The 26,598-nt window shown below is 37.7% G+C and overlaps 1 protein-coding gene and 1 long non-coding RNA gene across 3 annotated transcripts in view; both read left to right on the plus strand.

The window, feature by feature from the left end:
* Positions 1–711, plus strand: part of jmjd1cb (jumonji domain containing 1Cb) — a 114,302-nt gene extending 113,591 nt beyond the window's left edge. For both annotated transcript variants that reach the window (XM_089014797.1, XM_089014798.1), the window contains one exon: positions 134–711. In XM_089014797.1, the coding sequence (XP_088870923.1) occupies positions 134–232 (99 nt within the window). In that variant the 3' untranslated portion in view covers positions 233–711. The remainder of the gene's footprint in view (positions 1–133) is intronic.
* Positions 712–4,056: 3,345 nt separating this feature from the next.
* On the plus strand, positions 4,057–13,267 carry LOC148887048 (uncharacterized). Its single transcript, XR_016117723.1, has 3 exons — positions 4,057–4,247; positions 11,342–11,404; positions 13,200–13,267. It is a non-coding gene; the product is annotated as an uncharacterized LOC148887048 (long non-coding RNA).
* The last annotated feature ends 13,331 nt before the right edge of the window (positions 13,268–26,598 follow it).

Here is a 26,598-nt window from a genome sequence, read left to right on the forward strand (position 1 = left end):
TATCTATCTATCTATCTATCTATCCATCTATCCATCCATCCATCCATCCGCTTCTGGCATTATTGTTAGAAAATGAGCACCTTTTGAAATTGTGGTCGTGATGAACCCAATGTTCCTTGTTCTCCCCCCACAGGTGAAGAACATCCTGTACCACTGCGTGAAGGAGGCTGTGAGCTCGTTGAAAAGAAGCGTTTCGGAGGAGGACGAGGAGGAGGAAGAAGAAAACTCATAGCATGTAACTTGCCGGAGAAGACTATCGGGAGTCGAGATGTCACGTGATACCCCGGTTTGCTTGACGTCGCTGGCTGAAAGGTTAACCCGCCGCCGACCCCCTTAAAACCTTTTGTGCCAAGAGCTGAAACTCAAAATGAGGCGGGGCTACTGGACAGGGCGGGGTGCAAACCATCCACTGTGGTTTTGATCATCAAGACAAGGTAAGGGTGTGGGGGGGGAGCGAATAAATAAATAAATACATAAATAAATAAACAGAATGTTATGAAAAAGATGGCTGGGAGCCTTATCATAGCCACTGACTTCTAAAGTGCGACTGTCACATGAGCCCAAGTGCTTGCTTTGGGGCAGCTGGACTGACTGAAGGTGCTACGTTCCAACCACAGGTTAAAATCTGCAGCAAGAGCCCAGACATACATACATACATACATACATACATACATACATACATACATACATACATACATACATACATACATACATACATACATACATACATACATACATACATACATACATACATACATACATACATACATACATACATACATACATACATACATACATACATACATACATACATACATACATACATACATACATACATACATACATACATACATACATACATACATACATACATACATACATACATACATACATACATACATACATACATACATACATACATACATACATACATACATACATACATACATACATACATACATACATACATACATACATACATACATACATACATACATACATACATACATACATACATACATACATACATACATACATACATACATACATACATACATACATACATACATACATACATACATACATACATACATACATACATACATACATACATACATACATACATACATACATACATACATACATACATACATACATACATACATACATACATACATACATACATACATACATACATACATACATACATACATACATACATACATACATACATACATACATACATACATACATACATACATACATACATACATACATACATACATACATACATACATACATACATACATACATACATACATACATACATACATACATACATACATACATACATACATACATACATACATACATACATACATACATACATACATACATACATACATACATACATACATACATACATACATACATACATACATACATACATACATACATACATACATACATACATACATACATACATACATACATACATACATACATACATACATACATACATACATACATACATACATACATACATACATACATACATACATACATACATACATACATACATACATACATACATACATACATACATACATACATACATACATACATACATACATATACATACATACATACATACATACATACATACATACATACATACATACATACATACATACATACATACATACATACATACATACATACATACATACATACATACATACATACATACATACATACATACATACATACATACATACATACATACATACATACATACATACATACATACATACATACATACATACATACATACATACATACATACATACATACATACATACATACATACATACATACATACATACATACATACATACATACATACATACATACATACATACATACATACATACATACATACATACATACATACATACATACATACATACATACATACATACATACATACATACATACATACATACATACATACATACATACATACATACATACATACATACATACATACATACATACATACATACATACATACATACATACATACATACATACATACATACATACATACAGTACATTTCTTGATTGTTTTTGTTTTTTTTTTTTTCTTTTTTTTTTTTGCTGATTACAAATCATCACCAGCAGCAAGCAACTTCAGGATCATCATTTTTGATGGTCAACGGTGTGGTGGGTGGAGGGAATCGCCCTCCCGCCTCTTAAAAATACAAGAAAAAAAAAATGTGAGGGGATCGAGGGAATGCAATGCAAAAATCATCAGCTGAATACGTCAAGTCAGCAGCCCCTCTTTTTTTTTTTTTTTTTTTTGCGTCACTTTGTTTTTCCTCTGTGAAGATGTATTTATTTTGTAGTTTTGTGTAAAAGTGATGTTTAATGACACACAAAAAAAACATTGATGTAAAAAGTGACTTGTACAGTTCCCCTTCCCTTGGTTTTGCTCGATATAGTTTTCAGTTGTTAAACGGTTCTACTGTGATGGAGGACACACACGCGCACCAGCTAATGCCTGTAACTTTGGAAAATGCTAATGTCCTCATGCCATAAATACTTTTTTTTTAAAGATAAACTGCCAAACTGTTGTAAAGATTGTCTAAAGTTGTATTATGTACAGAAAAAAATAGTTGCTCATACAGTTTTGCATTTTATGAAAAAAAAAATATTCCCTGTAAAACAGACAAAAAAAAGATGTAATTTATTTAAGAAAGTAATTCATTTTCATTTGTTTCCGAGATTTACTACGTTGAACTTCTGAAGTTAAAAAAATACGGTAATTAAAAAAAAACAGTGTAAATATATACATATATATACATTGACTGAGGTATTTTTATAAAACACGTCTTGCTTCAATTTAAAAATTTTCAAGTGTGTTATCATACTTTGTAAAATGAAGTCCAAATGGGGTTTTACATTTTCCATTAAAATGGATTTATCAAACAAACAAAAAAATCTTGTCTTCTTTCTTCAGTGATGTGGATTCAGCAGAGACGGACGGCAATGGGGCAGATTCAAACGTTTTTTTTTCCATTTTAATCATGTCACACTTCATGTCACAAAGAAGGTACAGCAACTGCTGAAGAATGATTGACTCTCTGTGTCTTTGTGTTGTCATAGTTAATGTAGTTTTTTTTTTTTTGTATTTTTGACTTCAAGATGGCGCCGCGAGAGCGGCTGCCTTTTCCAGCAGCTCCTGTATTTCGTTTTTCTACTTCTTTCTTTCCTTTCCTCTTCCTTTCATAACTTTGCTGCTGTGAAATGTAATTTTCTCCGCTGTGAGACAAATAAAGGTACATCCAATCCAATATCAGACAAAAAAAAGATTTGATAACATTCGTTGTTGAACATAAAAATGACGTCTCACTGACTAAAAATGTTGGTGTTTAAAAAAAAGTCGATATTCTGTGGTTAAGCTATTAAATCAGATCAATATGTATTGATTGTATTGCATGTTACTCGGACTCCACGTTTGCATTTTCACATCATCGCCACTAGATGGCAGCGTAATTCCGTCCTTTGCGCCGTGTCATTAAATTATACTCGTTTAAAAAAAACGGACTACAAAACCAAATAAAGCAGATGGAATTGATAAATTTCACGAAATAAAACTATACACGTTTGAAATATTATTTATTTCTTGTGTAGTAAAGCAAACAAATAAATGTGCCGTGCATTTGTTTTGTGGTCTTTTGTTAAAAGTCTAACAAGACTTCTGTGCTCTTATTATAAGTGCTGTTCTATTTCGATATTGAAGAAAATACATTACGAGGGGGATCAGGGCGTTGGGTGCTGGAGCCTATCCCAGCTGTCTTCGGGCACTCGGCGGGGGACACCCTGAACCAGTTGCCAGCCAATCCCTGGGCACATGGAGACGAACAGCCATGCATCAATTCTTATTGAAAAAAAGAAATCGAATTTCGGCTCAGGCGTCAGTTTTATGTACTCTGGTCTCTGCTTGTCATGCCTAGTTTGTTGTGACGTAAAAAAAAGGCGACGTTTGTCGCATGTTGAAAAGTAAAATATACGTTTGGAGGCATTTATTAAGCATCTAAAAATTATTTGGAGAGATTTATTACGCCTCTAAACTCGGACGTTTCACTAATATTTGTGAAACGAATTAAAACGAAACAGCATTATAGAAAAAAACTACAACTATCAAACAAAATGTAGTGAAAACGTCTACTATTACAACATTGGTAAGTACCAGCATTGACCACCACCAAACTATTGTAAGTTTGATAGCACTGAGTTGAATTGTTTTTTTGTTTTTTTTTGCATTCGTGCATTTATCAATTAAGGATGATCCAAACTATACTTGTCAGTGATATGCACGCACAGCAACATAGCAAACAAAAATACTATACAGAATTGCTACATGTGTTCAAAATGCTTAATCCAAAGAACACAGCTAAAATGAATAACAGCTATTATAAATTCACTCAATATTCATGTGTAATAATATTCGTTGTTGTCATTAAATATTTGTTTGAAGAACAGAGGGACTTTTACTCTCCCAATGTATTGTTAGAGAAGAAAATTGTAGGTGTCATAACAGCCATTTTGAAATTATTAGCTGGTTTACCTTTTGCAGTTTTGAAACACAAAAAAAGAATAAATACATTTTAAATGTTTTTTTACCCTTTGAGGGACAGTGGTAACTACCATGGAAAGCTTATCGCGATGCATAAAAGTGTTACTTTTAACCTGATGTTAAACACACATCCGTGCAGGTGTACAATCTCTCTTCATTGTTCTCCATTTCCAATTTTGATTCAATCGCCCCATTTTTAAAAAAAAGGATAGCTGCATAAATATCAAACATAATAATAATAATACATTTATTTATAAGCGCCTTTCAAAACTCTCAAGGTCACTTTACAGTCACAGTTTTTTTGTGGGTGAGCGGCGGTAGCCACACGCGCCAGCGTTCACTCAACTCTCAAATAGACAGAAAGCTAGCTAGATAGCTAATAATCACAATAATAAGAATAAGAACAATAAATAATACATTTGATTTATAAGCGCCTTTCAAAACTCTCAAGGTCACTTTACAGTCACAGTTTTTTTGTGGGTGAGCGGCGGTAGCCACACGCGCCAGCGTTCACTCAACTCTCAAATAGACAGAAAGCTAGCTAGATAGCTAATAATCACAATAATAAGAATAAGAACAATAAATAATACATTTGATTTATAAGCGCCTTTCAAAACTCTCAAGGTCACTTTACAGTCACAGTTTTTTTGTGGGTGAGCGGCGGCAGCCACACGCGCCAGCGTTCACTCAACTCTCAAATAGACAGAAAGCTAGCTAGATAGCTAATAATCACAATAATAAGAATAAGAACAATAAATAATACATTTGATTTATAAGCGCCTTTCAAAACTCTCAAGGTCACTTTACAGTCACAGTTTTTCTGTGGGTGAGCGGCGGTAGCCACACGCGCCAGCGTTCACTTAACCCGGAAGTAACTCAAATAGATAGAAAGCTAGCTAGCTAGCAAGCCAATATATAGCTAATAGCTAGCCAGCTTGTAGCCATAGATAGCAAGCCACCTAGATAGCTATATAGTTAATAGTTAGCTAGTTAGCTGATACACAATTATCTGCACCCAAGCATGAAGAAACAAAACCTGAACAAATTCAGGAATGGAGCTCTACATCATATTTTCAATTCCCGAATAAATTTGTGAATGAGTTAATGTATCGATAATAATAAAAAAATCAGCCTAGAGTGGAATTATGAAATACTACTCGAGAGTTAATAAATAGCTTATAGATTGATAGCTAGCACTAGAGCTAATAGATAGCTACATCACTGCTCTTGTATGTATTGTGCGAGAGACAGAAGTCAGTGCTGACGTGACAAATACTGGGATCAGCGCCCATTCATACTTTCAAAGCTTAACTGGAAACACATATTATCCTGGTCCCCATTATATATACGTCTAAAGTCCGTGTGAGCGTATATGTGTGTGTGTGTGATAGGTTAACTGGAGTACATGGAGGCAGTAGTTCACCACTGAGTTCAGGCAGAGGTCATTCGTGAGCTCTTCTTTCTTATCCTTCCTTCTCCCTCATTTTCTTTTCGACTCTGGCGACCAATTTGATTTTAATTTCCATTCATCCATTCCCAAATGTGTACTATTTCATTCCCCGTTTTGGGAAACTTCTCCTTATCACTTTTGAGCTGCCTGCCGTGTCTCTTGTTTTCATGTCTTTTTTAGCCCAATAACACATTAGCGTCGGTGTGTGTGTGTGTGTGTGCGCACGCATTCAAAATACAAGGAGTGGTTGTGTCTTCGTGGGTTCAGCTTTAGGTCACTTGCAATGTAAACCCCGCCACAACGAAATGTCCTGACTTAAAATAACATTGCGGAAAAGTAGTTAGCATACTGCATTTATGTCCATGTCCATTTCACATGCCATGCAAAATATAAATATCAGTTCTTGTAGAAATGAGCGTGTGCGGTGTCGCCGTTCCATTCGGAACTCATAAGAGTGACAGCGATATCCCCTCAATGTGTACAAACAGGAGCGCTTCTTCAAAGAAAGACGAGGTGTCATAAATCGTGGGTGTCGACAGCGGGCAGCTTCCTGCTACTCCTCCCTGTCTGAGTCCAAAGCCTTGGAGTGACAAAGCAATGACAAGCAGTACAATACGCATGTACCTGCAGAACGCTATGGACCACACACACCGCCTCACTTCATTGTATATGGCCTGTAATATAGTAGTTCACAAATAATCACAATTGGAATCTTGAATCTCAAACGGTTCCGTGACACTGTTTACCCTCTGAATCGGATTGCGAAACAGCTTGTCCCATAGAAAATAATGGAAATGGAAATATTATCATATCATACAGTGATACATTGGCTTATGAACTAAATTGGTTCCCAGACAGAGTGTGTGAGGTGAAAAGTGTGTGTCCCAAAAATTAATTTCCCATAGGAAACCATTAAAATGAGAATAATCTGTTCCCAGGTCGCCGTAAAACATAATTTTCTACTTTCTAATTTTCTAAGCCTTAAAACTACACAAAATATACCTTATTTTATGTATAATAAACATGCTATGGTATTACAATTAAAGAAATAAATTATACTATATAATAAAGTGGTTTTATTTACCTTTATGATGGTCGTTGATGGCTTGATGGAATGGCCGCTTTCATCAGCATTAAACACTTGATGAGGAACGTAGCCCCGCCCCCTTCTTCCACCATCTTGAGGAACGATTCCCTGTAAGCTTTGGCAGCTTTATCGTCACAAGTGGCTGCCTCACAATGACGAATGACACTATGAATCCCTGTACGACACTTAAAGTTCTCGAACCATCCGTGGCTAGCCTTGAAATCATCAATGGATGACGAACTTCCAGGTTTCCGATATCCGAGTGAAGTCGCCGTGCTTTCTCTGCGATAATTGTATCTAGTTCCTCATCAATTGTGTTCTGTTTAGCTGGGTGGATAGCTTTTTGCATCAAGTGCACAGATGGCTTGTGCGGGTTAGATTAAATTCTCGTGAAAAGTTCGTAAACCAAGGCGTTCGTAAGCCAAGGTATCACTGTCTAATAAAACCTTTTCTGACAATATTGTGAGTTTTCTTACCTCAAAGAGAGGCCCAGAATAAAGTTCAACATCAGACACATGCTGCGGCCTCCCGCCCTGCCTCCACGATCAGATTGCAGTGTGTGGAGGTCACAGCCCCCCTGCCGTGTCTTCACCATCATGAACTCGCACCAGGCTCGCTAACAACAGCTGGCTACAAGTGTGTGTGAGTATGTGTGTGTGCGGCAATCTTCCATTTGGGTGATGCGTTTGCACCTTGTAAAAGTGAACCACAGGTGCGTGTTGTTATCACTGAGCAACTGAGCCAGCTTTTGCCGCAGACAATCTTTTTTTTTCCCCCGTGCTGAATTTTCTTCTGCCATTTTTTTCATATCACATGAAAGAAGATATCTGAACTTCTATTCTTTATATGTTTTGATTGGCAGCTTTGGATTTCCTTTGAAAATAATATATGTACTTAAAAAATACCCATGCTGTATCTATCTTAAACTGATGAAGTGACTAAAAATACTATTATGCCGTCATCTTTATTTTTGACTCATGATTTAGCTTAAAAAGCAAAAAAAAAAACTATAATGTACTTTTTTCCCCAAAATGTGATTTGCCTTCAAAAGCAAAAAACTGCGATTTAATATTTGCTATTAAACTACGATATATCTGAAAAATACATGATGCCATAAATTTAAAACTCATCCATACAGTGATACCTCGGCTTACGAACGCTTTAGCTAACGAACTTTTCGCCTTACGAACGTTTGAACAGTAAAAATTGGACTTGTTCCAACGTTATTGCTAGTTCAAAGGCAAAGTCTAGACTGCAAGGTTAAAATATCCCACCAATCAGGCTCCACAAATAACCCGCACAAGCCATCTGTACAATTTGTAAAGAACATACAAGCAATGGAACCAGCTATTAATGAAGTTTCCAGTGTGTCTGCCTGCATGTGTTGCTGTTGCAATATCACAACTTCTAAGATGTACAACCCAGAGCTCATTTTATCCAAAAAGCTATCCATTCCATCAAGCCATCAACGACCATCACAAAGGTCACTAAAATAACTATATTATACCGTACAGTTTATTTCTTTAACTACAATACCATAGCACATTTATTATACATAAAATAAGGTATATTGTGTGTAGTTTTAAGGCTTATTTTGTTAAATATTATGTTTTATGTTGACCTGGGAATGGATTATTCTCATTTTAATGGTTTCCTATGGGAAATTAATGTTTGGAATACACACTTTTCACCTTCCACACACTTTCTGGTAACCAATTAAGTTCGTAAGCCAATGTATAACTATTCATATATACATATCTATCGATCGGATGATAGATCGACCGAGCGAGCTGGCATCTGTATATCTGTATATACATAATAATAAAAATATCATTTTTCACCAAAATGATTTATTGTCCATTTTTTGACTAAAATAAATGAGAGCAGCTTTAAATACAGTAAAGTCTCGTTATATCGATAGTACCGCTTATTACGATACTATTTCTATGAACGCAAGGAGAAAATTACATGCGCGCAGGGTCGGATATATCGATAGTCCTGGTTATATCGATATTTTTCGGACTCCCGAGAATATCCATATAATGAGACTTTACTGTATTATTATTAGGCCGAGATACAGAGTATGTACAGGTATGTACTGCAATCACCTTTCCAAAATATGTCCCATCGGTTTTATCCGCCATTCTCAAAGCGCCATTTATCAATGTTGTATCAATCAGGCCACCAAATGTTGGTTTAGTCTTCACGCAAACACATTAGTCTGTACTTTGATACCACAGTGTGAAAGGCACTTTCACACATGCCGTTGTTTCCAAAAGATATCGGACAAAGAAACGTGTGTGCGTGTGTGTGTGTGTGTGTGTGTGTGTGTGTGTGTGTGTGTGTGTGTGTGTGTGTGTGTGTGTGTGTGTGTGTGTGTGTGTGTGTGTGTGTGTGTGTGTAGAGGTGGGTGGGTGATAGGTAATGGGGCAACGACTGTTGGATGTGTAGGGGTTAGACTAGGTTGAAATGGCTGGGGTAAGATTGGGGTGAGGGTTTAAGTTGAGGGCAGAGGGGAACGAGAGGAGAAGTGTGTGTGTGTGTGTGTGTGTGTGTGTGTGTGTGTGTGTGTGTGTGTGTGTGTGTGTGTGTGTGTGTGTGTGTGTGTGTGTGTGTGTGTGTGTGTGTGCGCGTGTGTGTGTGCGTGTGCACGTGAGTGTGACAGGTTTAAGTTAAGGGCAGACGAGAGACTGCCTGTCTGTTTTTGTCCTTTGTACGACCCCCCCCCCCCATTTCTACATATGAATGCAAAACCCTCATTTTAAAATGTGTACATATGTGAGAGAGAAGTAAAATAAAGTGATACCTCAGTTTACGAGCTTAATTGGTTCCCAGAAAGTGTGTGCAAGGCGAAAAGTGTGTCTTCCAAACATTAATTTCCCATAGGAAACCATTAAAAATGAGAATTATCCGTTTTCAGGTCCCCATAAAACACAATTTTCAACTAAATAAGCTTTAAAACTACTCAAAATATACCTTAATTTATGTATACTAAATGTGCTATTGTATTGTAATTAAAGAAATAAACTGTACTGTATAATAAAGTCGTTTTATTTACCTTTGTGATGGTCGTTGATGTAGTTGCCTCTTGACGATATCCGAGTGAAGTTGCCGTGCTTTCTCGGCGAGAATACCCTCACTCACAATGTCCCCTGCTAGCTGATTTCTGTTAATCCAAATCAACAGACGTTTTTCAACCTCTTTTATTGCCTTAGACAACACAGAAACACCCTTAGCCACATGTAGCAATGGTCGACTTAGCATACTGGTACTGAGACGCTATGTCACACAAACACACACCTTGTTCATGTTTTTCGATGATCTTCTTTGCTCGACTGTAATTTTGTTTTGTGTCCTCTTTGGCTGAACACTAGCCTGTGGTGAGGTGTTTTTCGGTCACAAAAAGTATCCACTCGATAGCAAACCACGTATGCCACGTATGCACTCAGAGAAAGGGTGTGTGGAGCCATTGTGGCGCTATGTTTGTTTCCTGAAAACTGGTTTGTATGCCAAGATTATATTCTCACGAATTTAATGTTCGTAAAGCAAAAAGTTCCTTCTCTAAAGTGTTCGTAAACCGATGTATCACTCTAGAATATATAAAAAGTATTAAAGTATTGAGAATAAATTATTATTTTGTTTGTTTTTTTTTACCCCCCTCTGGACTACTACTCCCCCTGCTGTTGTGAAGTTGAAGTGGCTTTCAAGCATCGGTTTCTATTATCAACCTTGGCTAACATGGTCAGAAACCAAAGAACAATCCAAGCTAATTTATTTACACAGAAATAAAGACACAAAACTAACCGGAAACAATCAGCGCATGTACATATAATAATACATTTTATTTCAAGCGCACACACAACTCAACAAAAACTGAAGGAAAGAAAAAAAAACATGCATTTACTTCATCGGAAGTGCTAAGCTAATTGATTAATTCGCTAACTTTATGTTAGCACATACAATAATATCTTATTGTCTTTCTTTTTTTTTTAAAATGCCTATATATCCACCGCTGAACACAAACAGCATTGTTAGGACACACATTGAGAATAAATATACCTCTTGTTTTTAGGTTTAATATTTTTTTTGAAAGACTGTGATATCAGGTAAACTGGGGCTTTTTGTCACTATTATCTATTCACTATTATCTTCTCTGTCGAAGGGCACATCTCAACAATGGTCGGAAGTTTTGTCCTAACAACAGACAAGCGCACATCGTGATCAGGTACGAGCATCAATTAACTATTTTACGCATTTCAAAAGAAAAAAAAAAACATGCTAACTATATCTTTATGCTAACTTTCTGGAACAAAAATGTTGAAGTACTATAGCATTAAAATTCCTCACAATTATGTTGATGAATTTTTAGAGAGGAGAAACAGACATCTTGTCAGACATTAGTCATTGTTCTGTTTTAAGCGAACTTTGTTACTAGCTAACTAGTTACTAGTAAGAAACGTGTTTGTGTTAGGGCAGCCATTTAGGAGTCATTTAAAAGACAACCAACACCATTTTTTGTTTCCTAAATGACATCAGAAAAACGTTTTATAGCATTTAAAATACCCAAGACACGCAGGCTGATATTTTTAGTCAAATGCAAAACACCAATAAAAACGACTTAAAGTGTCCCAAAACTCCTTCAAAATGACCTCAGAAAGTTTCATTTTCAGAAGCCCCCTTGTTCGTGACGTCACACCAGGACGTCATGCCTTGCTCGAGAATCAAAACAATGGCTTCAGATTCGGAGAAGATGCTTTCTTGTTACACATCCAGTTATGAATATGAGTCAAATAGTTCTGAAGAGGAAAGCATACATGTTTGCAATCGATTCAAGAAGTCCTTCCGTATCAATTCGAGCCGTCAATGAAACCAATGTAGCGTCCTAGAAAATGCACAAGATGGCGTCCAAGCTCCGTTGGAAATGGGCTGATTTGCCTGCTGGGAATTTGTGTCAAATAGTATCAAATAGTAGTCTTGGTGCAACACACAACGATTGACCATCGCGTTATTTATGTGTTCTAATTTCGCCATCAACACGGAGTTTTCAGATCAAACAAAGTACCCAAAATGCATTGTGTGTCGCTTTCTCGGTCAGGGGCGTTCCTGACGTGACGTCACGACAGGAATTGTCACCAACTCGAAAACAAGACTTCCTGAATATTCAGCGCGAGTCTTAAAACGTAAATGATAGCTATATATATGCCGTGGAATCTTTGTAAAATACGCTCAGTAGAAGTCATTTGAAGTGATTTGACAAATTATGGACACAACTTGTCCGGAGGCATCGGTTGTCCTTTAAACAGCAATGTTTTAAAGGCCCTGTGAAAACATGACTGACTTCCTCCGCACCAAACACACAAAGTTAGCGACAAACTGGCAAACATGGCTTGGCTTTCGCCACTTAAATAATAATAACCCGAGGGCATTAAGCAGTGTTGCGTTTGACAAAACCAAACAACTTGTCCCACACCTCCATTGGGCTGGATGCCACGAAGCAGCTTGCCTCTTTCACACTCTACCGCATTTTCCAATGCGGCGTCCTGGAAGAGGATGAGATGAGTCCAACTGGCAGCAAGGCAGAAGTTCAATTGCAGGTTCAGTCAGAGGTCATTTTCTCCCAGTCTTATTATGTATTGTTCCCTTCTGCCCCTTTTTTTGTTTTGACTGTGATTGGATATTTTGGGAACTTTCTTTCCTACCAAATCATTAATTATCAACATTTCCTTCTACCATGTTACTCTAACATTAACATGACAGCCAAATACAGCGATCTTCAGTGTACAGTGATACCTCAGTTTACGAACGCTTTAGTTTACGAACATTAAATTCGGGAGAATATAATCTTGGCATACGAACTAGTTTTCGAGAAACACACGGAGTTTTCGGCGGAAGAACACCAAACTACACGGTCCAACAGCGCTACTGTGGCAGGCGGGCTTGTTTTCCTCACCCACTTTCTTTGAGTGCACTCAGTGCAGACGTGGTTTGTTTTCGAGTGGATATTTTTGCTTTTTATGCAGCCGAAAAAGACCCCACCACTGGTTAGTGTTAAGCCGAAGAGGACACAAAAGAAAATTACGGTCGATCATCGGAAAACACGAACGAGATGGGCGTTTGTGTGACTTGGCATCCCAGAATAAGGTATATATAATAAGGCGTCCCAGAATAAGGTATGTTGTGTGTAGTTTTAAGGCTTATTTAGTGAAAAAGTATATTTTATGGAAACCCTGGAACGGATTATTCCCATTTTAATGGTTTCCTATGGGAAATTGTTTTTTGAGATACACACTTTTCGCCTTACAGTCTGTCTGGGAACCAATTAAGTTCGTAAGTTGAGGTCTCACTGTACAGTTCCATTTTCTTTAGTTAGTTTAGTTAGTTTTCTTATACAGTAAAGTCTCGTTATATCGATATCGGATATATCAATAGTCCCGGTTATATCGATATTTTTTCGGACTCCCTTGAATATCGATATAACGAGACTTTACTGTATTCTCATAATCTTATATTTGCACTATGTACAGTTTGTGTGGTTTTTTTTTTTTTAATCTTTTCATCCCCCCACCCTCATTCTTTTGCTGCTGCGGAATACATATTGCCCCATTGTGGGATTATTATAGCCTTTCTTATTCTGATTATGAAGGAAATAAAAAGAATACAAAACAGAAATAGTCTAAATTAAAATGATAACTAAATGAATGAAACCCCACAGCTACAATTGCTTTCAACACAAAAGCTGTGGAAGGGGGAGTGGGAAATAGTCGATTTGTATAGCCTGCATCCGTTTGAGAGACGAGGTGAGTTCTTGTGGATGGGGAACGATCATGCTATCGTGACAGTTCCGTTTGTTTTTTTGTCATTCCCGCCATTGGATGCAAGGTGAACTCTGTTTGACCGAAAAAGGAGGTGACCGGACGGAGTTCACATTATGTAATCTCAATGGGGCCCTGGAGATGCACTGCTACACACATTGAGGCATTACACTGTAAAACACAATGCAGCTATTATAAAGCCTTCTAAAACGTTTCCAAGCCTTTGAGCCCGTAAGCCGGTTAAAAGGCGCATAATTGATACGCTTTCCTAGAAAACTTACATGACCATAATCATCTGTAAATGATCTCGAGGGGAGATGGGGTGAAAGATGAGATCCCTTCTCACCACTTGGCGCCAAATTTCGGTTTCAATCGAGAAGGCAAGACGTGAGTCAAGAAGCTCATATTCGCGAGTGTCACAGTTGATTACAGTTGAGTACAATTATAATTTGCGGTGCAGGAGCAAAACCAAAATATGTTTGCCAAGAGAATTTAAATCAAAGTTATTTTGATAAATATCCATCAGTCATGATCATTTGTCCAAAAATTGTTGCAAACACAAATGTCAAACTTAAAGGACAACCGACACCATTTTTTTGTTTCCTAACTGACATCAGAAAAACATTTGATAGCATCTAAAATACCCAATAGACGCAGGCGAATATTTTTAGTCAAATGCAAAACACCAATAAAAATGACTTAAAAGTGTCCAAAAACTACTTCAAAATGATCCCGGAGATGCCGAGTTTCAGAAGGTCCCGCCCCCTTGTTCGTGACGTCACGCCAGGACGTCTCGCCTTGCTCGAGAATCAAAACAATGGCTTCAGATTTGGGGAAGATGCTTTCTTCTTACTCATCCAGTTATGAATATGATTCAAATAGTTCTGAAGAGGAAAGCATACATCTTTGCAATCGATTATAGGAGTCCTTCCGTATCATTTTGAGGCGTCTGGACTCCAATGTAGAGCCCCAGAAAATGCACAAAATGGCAGCCAAGCGCCGTTGGAAATGGGCTGATTTGTCTGCTGGGAATTTGTGTCAACTAGTATCAAGTAGTAGTCTTGGTGCAACACACAACGATTCACCGTCGCGTTATTTATGTGTTTTCCTTCTAATTTCGCCATCAACACGAAGTTTTCAGACCAAACAAAGTACCCAAAATGCATTGTGTGTCGCTTTCTCAGTCAGGGGCGTTCCTTCAGGGACGTCACGTCAGGCGTCGTCACCAACTCAAAAACAAGACTTCCTGAATATTCAGCGCGAGTCTTAAAAGGTAAAATCCAGCTATATGCGGTGAAATCTTTGTAAAAAACACTCAGTAGAAGTGATTTGAAGCGATTTTACAAATTATAGAGACAACTTGTCCTGAGGTGTCGGTTGTCCTTTAAACACCATGACAAAACAAGGCCAACTAAATTATATTTTGCTGTCATGGCAACCAATGACTCAATATTAGCGCCAGTTACAGAAACCGTAACTTACAATGACAATCATATAATTTTTGTCATTAAATTGACTCTATAATTCAAAGAGACTGTCGTCATATTTTTGAATAAAATATGATGACATGCACCACAAAGGTCACACAATCTGCCTGGGCCTCCATTACATTCACCCAAAAATGCTTTGCAGCACAATTTAGACCCGCTTTTTGACTTGTCCTGGCACCAAAATGACCATGAGGTCATTTTTACAACAAGCGCACAGGTGGGTTTGTTTGCCTCCTCCCCCTAAAATAAATCGTGCAATGTCAATGTCAACGTCCAGCTGTCCTAACGTCCTTGTCAAGATCCCTCAAGTGCCTCGAGCCCAACTAGTGATTCCCGCAGACTCCTCGTCTGACACATCTGCCACCCACTTCATCGCCTCTTAGATATTTCGACGTTGTTTTTCTTTCACTCTGCCGTCCACTCTTTCGACCTTGTCGAACTGCGTACTGCCTCGACAGGCGCTCCATTTGGGATTAAAGGGCTTTACTGTGGTTGCTGAGTTAGAAAGCGTACTAAAGCAGTGTGTCAAAGTCAAGGCCCGGGGGCCAAATCTGGCCCGCCATATCATTTTATTCGGCCTGCGAAAGCAAATCAAACGTGTGAAATTCCACGACGCTTGTTAAAGTCGCAACCAAAATTTCAAATTGGTGCATGTAAACCACAATAACAGTTATCTTTTAGACTTCAAATTTTAAAACTAGTTATTCATTAATTTCTTGTCCGCTCTATATGAAATATGTGGAGGGGATTAAACGCTCCCTAGAGTACACTGTAACTACAATATAGCCCACGACAAAAAAAATGAGTTTGACCCCCGCATCAGTTGACAGAGCCCAAAATTATTTTTGTGTGGAGTAAACTGGTAGCCATTGTTTTGATTCTAGAGCAAGGCAAGACGTCCTGGCGTGACGTCACCCACAAGGGGGCGGGGCCTTCTGAAACTCACCATTTCCGAGGTCATTTTGAAGTAGTTTTGGGACACTTAAACTCATTCTTATAGTTGTTTTGCATTTGACTAAAAATATCAACCTGCGTGTTTTGGGTGTTTTAGATGCTATAAAACGTTTTTCTGATGTCAGTTAGGAAACAAAAAAATGGTGTTGGTTGTCCTTTAAGGCTTATGTTTAAGATTTATATAAGTATGTTAAGTAACCTGTATTGGTTTGTACTGAAAAAAAAAAACATTTAATAAAATATATGCTCTATAAAGATATCTACATGTGCAACTGGAGAAAATACTACATATGTTACTACCAAAACGTTTGTATGTACCGTTGTTCATAACTCGAATGTTCATAAGTAGGGGAGCGTCTGTATACTGCCTCATTGTATCCGTACTCACTTGAACCACACTGTCTGCTTGATACTTGACACATTGTCTCGCAGAGGTACCACTTACATTAAGGAATTAGATTAGATTAGATTAGATTAGCCTTGATTCGTGTCCTCCATACCTATTTGTCATGTCTTTTATTATAATGATACTAGTCCAGTGTGTTCTACCGGAGACAAATTCTTTGTGTGTTCTACATACTTGGCCTCTATTGATGAATCTGATTCTGAATAGCGCCCTCGTTCAGTACGACACTCGTCAAATACAGTGAGACCTCAATTTACGAACTTCATTGGTTCCCAGACAGAGTGTGTAAGGCGAAAAGTGTGTATCTCAAAATAAAAATTCCCATAGGAAACCATTAAAATGGGAATAATCCGTTCCTGGGTTTCCATAAAATATAGTTTTTAACTAAATAAGCCTTAAAACTACACACAACATACCTTATTCTATGTATAATAAATGTGCTATTGTATTGTAATGAAAGAAATACACTGCATTGTATCATTACGTCACAAAGAGAGGCACATTACATGAGGACTGCAATTAAAGAAATAAACTGTGCTGTAAAATAACATTTTTTTCAACTTCTTTGATTGCCCGAGACCGTCGCTTTGAGAGCACGGAAACACCTTTTGCAACAGACGCACCTTTGATGGCTTCTGTGTTCCGGAGAATGGGAGCAATGGTTAACTTAGCATAGCCGTGCTCGGCCACTAAATCACACAAACGCACACCTTGTTCGTGTTTTTCAATTATCTCCTTCTTCTCAGCGACAGTGATTTTATTTTGTGTCTTCTTGGGCTGAACACGAGCCTGTGGTGTTTTTTTTTTCACTCCCATCATAGTAAAATTATCAGCAAAAAGCTCCAAGTAGGCGATCGACGTGTGCATTCAATGATAGACAGTGTGCAAAGTAGCGCCGGCTGGAGCGCTGTTCTGTCGTGTGCTTCCGCCGAAGATCACTCCGCCAGCCGTGGTGGGTGTGTATTATGAAAATAGTGCTTATTATAAGGTTTAATTTTCATAAATTAGAGGTTCTTAAGATGAAAAGTTTGTAAGATAAAGTGTTTGTAAGTTGAGGTCTCACTGTATACGATTTTCACCGTATCTGTTTTGGAGCCATTATGCAAAATTAAGGCAAAGTCAGCCAACTCCTTACCAAGAATAAAACCGCATCCAAAGAGATGCGGGAGCATATGCATACAAACAGCAGGTTGGAATGTGGATGTGATAATCATCTCGGGGTGAAAAGGGAGGTTTCACGCAGTGAAGCGATGGCATCCTGCTGTCTTGATGAACCGTCACATACATGCCTCATCCCCAAGTACACCGACTAATCAAATAGAGACCATCAGAGCTCAAATGAGCATACACGCAAGGAGCCGATTACCATTTTGCGCTCGAGAACAAATCACGAGTTATGGTTCAACTCTTTTTATCACACATGCACCCTCGCATAGGGAAACTTAGAACACACACACACACACACGCACACAAGGCGCATGTATGCCGCATGCCTGACATACATAGCCCTGAACAAAGGTAACGGGGGGACAGAGGTAAACTAGAGGACAGAGAAAGCGACAGATGGACGGATGGAGAATAGAGGGATGGAAGCAGGAGGAGGAGGTATAATACGCACGGGAGGATGAGAAGAAAGGAAAGAACACCCGGCACTGATTTTTAGATGTTATTTCGGGTAACGGTGACCTCATCTGTTGAAGGATTCAATTAGAACTAATTCTTTGGGCTGTTATGGAAAGATTGTTAACGCATCAGAATAACTTTTCACTTGTCAGCGGTTCAATTATTATTTTTTTCAACCCAAGCTGTTTGGTTGGCGCCCTGATTCTAACAAAATTAAAAAAAATGGCGGACTTTGTTTTTTTTTGAAACAACAAAGCTAAAAAAAAATGGAATAGTGCCACTTACAGATTGAAACAACTACAATGTAGCATTCTGCAATTTTTGTTATGTGTTCATTATATTTTTTGTGAACGAAATAATACAAATGGCACGTTTACCGGTAGACATCATTTTACAGGGTGATATGATAAAACAAAAGAACACCTTTTCAATACTATTCCAATACAGTTTTCAGATCACAACAAATTCATTTTCATTAAAGAATGAAAACGTTTTAAAAAATGGATTAAAATAAAAAAAAAAATGAATGGCAATCGTATTCCGCTATTTTCCCCCATTTATATAAGGGCATATTTTGTAAAGAAAAACCAAATACAGTAAAGTCTCGTTATATCGATATCGGATATATCGATAGTCCCGGTTATATCGATACTATTTCTATGCACGCACGGAGAAAATTACATGCAAACAGGGTCGGATATATCGATAGTCCCGGTTATATCGATATTTTTTCGGACTCCCTTGAATATCGAGACTTTACTGTAGATAGAAAATAGATAGAAAAATACACAATTTTTTTGTTTCCTAACTGACATCAGAAAAACGTTTTATAGCATCTAAAATACCCAAAACACGCCGGCTGATATTTTTTTTATGATATAAATAAAATAAAATGAGTGAAAGTGTCCCAAAACTACTTCAAAATGACCTCGGAGATGTCGAGTTTCAGAAGGTCCCACCCCCTTGTTCGTGACGTCACACAAGGACGTCTTGCCTTGCTCTAGAATCAAAACAATGGCTTCAGATTCGGAGAAGATGCTTTCTTGTGACTCATCCAGTTATGAATATGATTCAAATAATTCTGAAGAGGAAAGCATACATGTTTGCAATCGATAAAAGAAGTCCTTCCGGATCATTTTGAGGCGTCAGGACTCCAATGTAGCGTCCCAGAAAATGCACAAGATGGCGCCTAAGCTCCGTTGGAAATGGGCTGATTTGTCTGCTGGGAATTTGTGTCAACTAGTATCAAATAGTAGTCTTTGTGCAACACACAACGATTCACCATCACGTTATTTATGCGTTTTCCTTCTTATTTTGGCATCAACACGAAGTTTTCAGACCAAACAAAGTACCCAAAATGCATTGTGTGTCGCTCTCTCGGTCAGGGGCGTTCCTGACGTGATGTCACGTCAGGAATCGTCACCAACTCGAAAACAAGACTTCCTGAATATTCAGCGCGAGTCTTACAACGTAAAATATAGCTATATATGCCGTGGAATCTTTGTAAAATACGCTCAGTAGAAGTCAAATTTACAAATTATGGACACAACTTGTCCGAAGGCGTCGGTTGTCCTTTAAATAATTGATCTGCTCATGCAATGTTCACATGGTGTCAAAAATGATTCTGATCGCTTAGAACTCCCAAATGTTCTATTCATAATATTTACTGAACTCGACTCGCAAGTGGAAAAACATGAGTTGCCTTCTCTTCAGCATCCCTGTGCCTGATCTCCAGGCACGATCAATCAGCCAATGTAAATCGATTAGTCATGCCTGGATCGTGAGGCACAAGGAAATGGAAAGTGGACCACATATAAAAGTGAGAAGGAAAGCAAAATGATTGGAAATTATTTGTCCTGACTCATTAATTCATTCAATAAACAAATAAATATTTTTTTAAATTTATAATAATTATATGAATAAATCAGATACACATGGGCAGTGCACACATAGCCAAACAATGATTTTTGAACCCTTTTCACAAGACTAAGTAAATCATTTTCACTCCTCTTCTCGATTCTTGACCCCGAAACATCCTTTCACGATGCAAACGTGTGCTTTTTCCATTAGTTTTTCAAAAATGGCCACCATTTGTCCATCCGTGATGAATCCACGGACTTTCCGCCAGTAGAGACGGGTTGATCACATACACCTCTAGTTTCATTTGGTGGGAAAACTGTCTACCTTTTTACCAAATGAAACCTTTTCATGTTTTGTAACGCCACTGTTGTCTTTGTATTGTCAAAATGTAGAGTGCTTCTGCCTTTGATGGCTCGTAAATGCTCATTACATCCATGTGGTGTTATTATGAATTAAAAAGCTGAATCAGATTTAACCAGCCTCGCCTGTACTTGTCTTCACGGGCAAAATCTATACACCAAACCCTGGGCTTCAAGAGTTCTTCACATGTGCGAAGAGGCGTAAAATCACTTCCTGGGTTGAATCGGTTTTGACCCTGTTATCTCAGTGGGAGGTAAGAGTGAGGCTTCACCCCTTCCCTGAGCTAAAAGGTGAACGCTAGCTCAGGGAGACAGGCGTGGACAGATGAGATGCGGAGAATGGACTGGTGAAGATTCCAGATGGAAAAACAGTCAGCAATCCAGTACGATGATTATCAAGTATTGCCGTAATTTAAAGCATTAGGACAACCGTTGTCTCCATAATTTGTAAAATCGCTTCAAATGACTTCTACTGAGCGTATTTTACAAAGATTCCACCGCATAGAGCTATATTTTACCTTTTAAGACTCGCGCTGAATATTCGGGAAGTCTTGTTTTTGAGTTGGTGACGAGTCCCGTACGTGACGTCACTAAAGGAACGCCCACATTGTAGCAGTCATTCCATCACGTCAATGTATTTTGCTGTACTTGTTTGGTCTGAAAACCTCGTGTTGCACCAAAAAGCCGCCAGAAGAGGGCGACCAAGCTCCATGGAAGGAATTTATCAGCCTGTGGAAACGGGCTGATTAATTCATCACAGGAGCTTGGACGCCATGTTCTGCCTCTTTTTGCGTGATACATTTTTGGGTGAGACATTTCCCCCCAATGTTGCCTCAAAATGGCACATATAATTATTTAATCGATTGCAAACATGTATGCTTTCCTCTTCAGAACTATTTGAATCATATTCATAACTGGATGTGTAACAAGAAAGCATATTCTCCCAATCTGAAGCCATTGTTTTGATTCACAAGCAATGCAAGACGTCTTGGCGTGACGTCACGGACTGGGGGCGGGACTTTCTGAAAATGCCCAATTCGCAGCTCAATTTTTTGCAGATTTTGGACACTAAGTCATTTTTATTGGTGTTTTGCATTTGACTAAAAATATCATACTGCGTGTTTTGGGTATTTTAGATGCTATAAAATGTTTTCTGATGTCACTTAGGAAACAAAAAAGTGACGTCGGTTGTCCTTTAAGTGTGCTGTACAATCCGATGTGCCTTCTATATCGATAAATATTCTGATTCCTTGGACGTAGTATTTTAAGTTCTGTAGAGCACTACAGCGGCTGTACAAACTCAGAAAAAAACAAGCTGTATTGTATACTCTATCGTATTGTATTGTGTTGTATTGTATTGTATTGTACTGTAGTGTATTCTTTAATATAGCTCCCTCTCGTAGATCTACAACACTACTACAACAACTACTGTACTTTCTGTGCTTTGCGCCTTGTGGGTCCTATATAAGAACTGTAATAACCGGAAATATAAGAGCGTTTTGTAATAAGCCGTTCAGTAAGGGTGCACCTTATACTCCAAGCACCTGAAACTGGGAGAAATATGGCATTCAAACAAAACGCAATATTTATTTATGTATTTATTTATTTATTTATTTGTGTGTGTGCGTGTGTGTATGTATGTATGTATGTATGTATGTATGTATGTATGTATGTATGTATGTATGTATGTATGTATGTGTTTATTTATTGATGTGTTTATTTATCTATTTACTCACCTATTTCTTTATTATTATTATTTTTTGTTTTCCTATATATTTATTTATTTATTTATTTATTTATTTATCTATTCATTTATCTATTTATTTATTTGTAGTAGTGATTAAAACAATATTTTGCTTTTAAACACATTTCTTTGTGGTCACTATGTAATTATTATTATTATTATTATTAGTAGTAGTAGTAGTAGTATTAGTATTACATATTATTATTATTACTATTCAAATGAAACACACTATTTATTTATGTGCTTATCTATTTATTTGTTTATCTACTCACTTATTTTTGTATTTATAATTTTTATACCTATTGCTGTGTTTATTTATTTACTCACCTATTTATTAATTTTTTACTTGCCTATTTGTTTGTTTATTTATTGATTGTAGCAGTGATTAAAAACAATATTATTTTACTTTAGATTTGCTTTTAAAAACATTTCATTGTGGTGACTATGTAATTCTATTGAGAACAATCCCAAATTGGATAAGTTAGGGTGCGCCTTCTACGCCAAGCACCTGAAAGTGGGGGAAATACGGCATTTATTTATTTGTGTAGTTGTTTATGTATTTATTTGGTATTTGTGTTTTTATTTATTTGTGTGTTTATTTATTTATGTGCTTATTTCTTTATTTATTTGTTTATCGACTCTATTTTTTTTAATTTATTTACTCACCTATTTATTTATTTGTACTTGCCTATTTGTTTATGTATTTATTTTTATTTATTTATTTTAGAAGTGATTAAAAACAATATTATTTTGCTTCAGATGTGCTTTTAAAGACATTTAATTGTGGTGACTATGTAATTCCATTGAGAACAATCCCTGGTTGGATAATAATAATACATAAGATAAAGCTTTCACGAGGCCGGTAAAACACACACACACTACACAAACACACGGGAGACCCGCGGTCAACCTCTGTCCTGCTAACCTGTATTTATTGGTCATTAAAGGCCAATAGTTCATTGTCACTCTGACAAGTCTGATGAATTAGGAAGATTCATCACACCATTTTACGACAGCTCACGCACTCTGTGTGTGCCCTACGCTGCCACTCACAACGTAGATGTGGTATGCGGAGGGATGAAATGAAAAGGTGCATGTAGCATTAAAAAAAAATAATAGAACCAAGTATTATTTGTTACTGAAAAGTGATATTTTCTAATGCATTTGCAGTATTTAGAGGTACTGTTAATATCACGTATGTATCACACAAAAAGCCAGTGTGTCTGTGTCTGTGTGTCAACTTTGCATGAAGATACCACACTATCCTTGTATGCCAGTTATAATATACCATAGCTCATTAACTCAATAACAGAAAAAAAATCTAAATAATCAAATGTCAATGCTTTGTAAATCTAGCTTCAGATATCTTTGCTTTCCCAGCCTCAGTCAACGGTTTGTATTTTTCCTCAGGATTCGTCTCGTAATGGCGATTCAAAACGGCGACCGGCGCACCACAAAATAATCGGAATCACCTGTATCTGTAAGTAAACGACGCACGCACACCGTAAACAGCTTTCAAAGTAAGTGTTGTGCGGTGTCAGTCGATTCACAATACAACATTTAAAGAGTATTTTTTAATTTTCTCATCACGTTTCACAGGTCAATAACAGCCGTGCTGTGACCAAACACGCATTATCAGAAAATTTGGAAGGACTATATCTTTTATTTTCTTAATTCCAAGCATCTCTTCCAGGCCAATAAGAGCCTGGTAGCAAGCTGTAAAATGCCTACACAGTGGAATTGTCTTCATAATCTCAAAATCGTTTGATAATATTACCGGGTGGAGATCAGGGGTGTCAAAATCAGGTCCTGGAAAGACTTTGACAGTTGTGGGACATACGGGCCTACAAGGCATTCTCTGCTGGCCTAAAATTATCTGAATCACAGACTAATTATATTTTGTCCATGAATTCTTATGAAATAATTCCACATTTTCTTTCAGCTTCCTGACTTTACTTTTCCCCTGTTGTGCTGCTTCCAGATGTGTGTTTTAGTATTTAAGCATTTAACCAATCACATTCAGCCATAACCTAGTCAGAAATCTACCTGCATGCCTTCACTATCAGTTCTGCGGGCTCTGGAGCATAAAAATCTATGTCGATGAAACTTTTGCTTTAACCAATCAGATTTCGAGTTCGCACCTCAAAGACCTGCTGGAAGGAATTTTCAGAAATTATGATTGGCTAGTCACTAGCCAATCATAGTGTCACTAGCCGCTAGGTGATAAGCACATACTGGTCAGAGCTAGCACACTGTATCTGTAGCAAGCTGCATAAGGAAATATATTTTTGTGTGGATTTAATAGCAGTTTTGTCAACCCACAATGGCTAAAGGAGAAGAAATGTATTTGGTTGCAGATATACTGTTAAAGCCATTTTCAAGACGGACTTTTCCGAAGCTAGCAAATAATATTGCAATATTATGAGGTTATCATGAATCCACACGTCCATAGTACAAATTCTTAGTCATTTCTTGGCCAACGACATGCTCTAGCGGACGTGTAGTAAATCACACCACACTCGCAGCTGTGGAGCGTTTCAAAAATAGCACTACTGAAGGCCTAGGAGTGACATGCACGGCCCACCACTGGATTTTGACAACCCTGGTAGATGATAAAAATAACCAAAATTCCTTGCGATTGTACATTCAGGACTATTTTCTCACGCAGCTGTTCACAAAGATATGAAACTTGCCCCATCTTTGCTTGTGAATGACTGAGCAATTCAGAGAAGTATGATTTGCGAATCTTTGTTTTCTGTTTTGATACCTCTGTGTAAGCTCTCAGTCGTACAGGAGTGGTCCATCGATGAGAAGGTTATACCTACAATAGATTACATCACAGCTACTGAATCGGCTATTAAAAATAACAAACTTTCGTATGCAGAGACAGATGATCTACGCATTAAAATATCAGCCCTTCTTAGCAGTGCCAAACTACCTCCGTCCAACATAACATTAGAAGAGAGAAAGGCGTTAACTACTCTACAAAAAGACAAAAATATTACTATTTTGCCAGCAGACAAGGGCAGATGCAGTGTTTCTGTTTTGATGTTTTACGCAAACTCCAAACTTCATTGGAATTAGCTTTATATTTTGTGATAAAACATGCTTTATCTTGAATAGGTGAACAAATATATCAACTGCCAGATTAAAAACACAAATGAATATGTATATGATGATTTTTGGTGGGATTAATTAGCGGTTGGGAAAAAGCAGCAACACGGTCAACAATCCGAAAGAAACATACATTTTGGCAGTCTTCGAATAATTAATCTGATGACCAAATTAGCAACCGGTGTGCATGCTGGAGGAAAGTCCCTCCACTGCCACCTGCTGGAGGTAGGACTTTTCTTCTTTTGCCATTTTTAAAAAGCATTGGGAAAAAAAAACACACAAAATTAAAAAAATAAAGATAAAAGTAATTATCAGTGATATCTCCAGCAATAAATACTATTTCTAAACACGAACACACAAAACACTGGCTCACCCCAGGGTCCTCCACTGAGGCCCTTCCCGTTCCCACTACTGTCCTATGACTACTCTGCGAAATTCCTGAGCTGTCGTATAGTGACGATTGAGGGCAATTCTCACTCGCAATTTACAATGAGCGAGAACACACAGAGAAGGAATTCCACTTTATAAAGGATTAGATTGGATTGAATTAGCCTGTATTAGTCTCGCATTGGAGAAATTCACATATCACAGCAGCAAAGTGATGAAAGTAAGAGGAAAGGAAAGGAAGAAGTAGAAAAACTAGATACATGACCTGCTGTAAAGGCAGCCACTTTCGCGGCACCATCTTGAAGTCAAAACAACAACAAAAAAACTAAATAACAAATAAAGTGACACGAATCCAAGGGTCTGAAGGTCGTGGTCGTAAGTACGGGCGGTCGTAAGTATGAGCGGTCGTAAGTCAAGCCGTCGGATGTTACCTGTAGTTGAATGGTTCTCATTACATCATATGCTAGCTTTCTTGCTATCTAGCTGGCTACCTAGATGGCTATCTATTTTCCGCCTATTAGCTATCTGTCTAGCGAGCTGGCTGTCTATCTATTAGCTAGCTAGCTATATATTATCTATCTATCGAGCTGGCTATCGGGCTGGCTATCTATTAGCTGGCTAGCTAGCTTTCTATCTATTTGAGTTATTCCGGGTTGAGTGAACGCTGGCG

The sequence above is a fragment of the Hippocampus bargibanti genome, linkage group LG15 (genome assembly GCF_051943395.1).
Source record: "Hippocampus bargibanti isolate YZ-2025 linkage group LG15, ASM5194339v1, whole genome shotgun sequence".
Classification (NCBI taxonomy): domain Eukaryota; kingdom Metazoa; phylum Chordata; class Actinopteri; order Syngnathiformes; family Syngnathidae; genus Hippocampus; species Hippocampus bargibanti.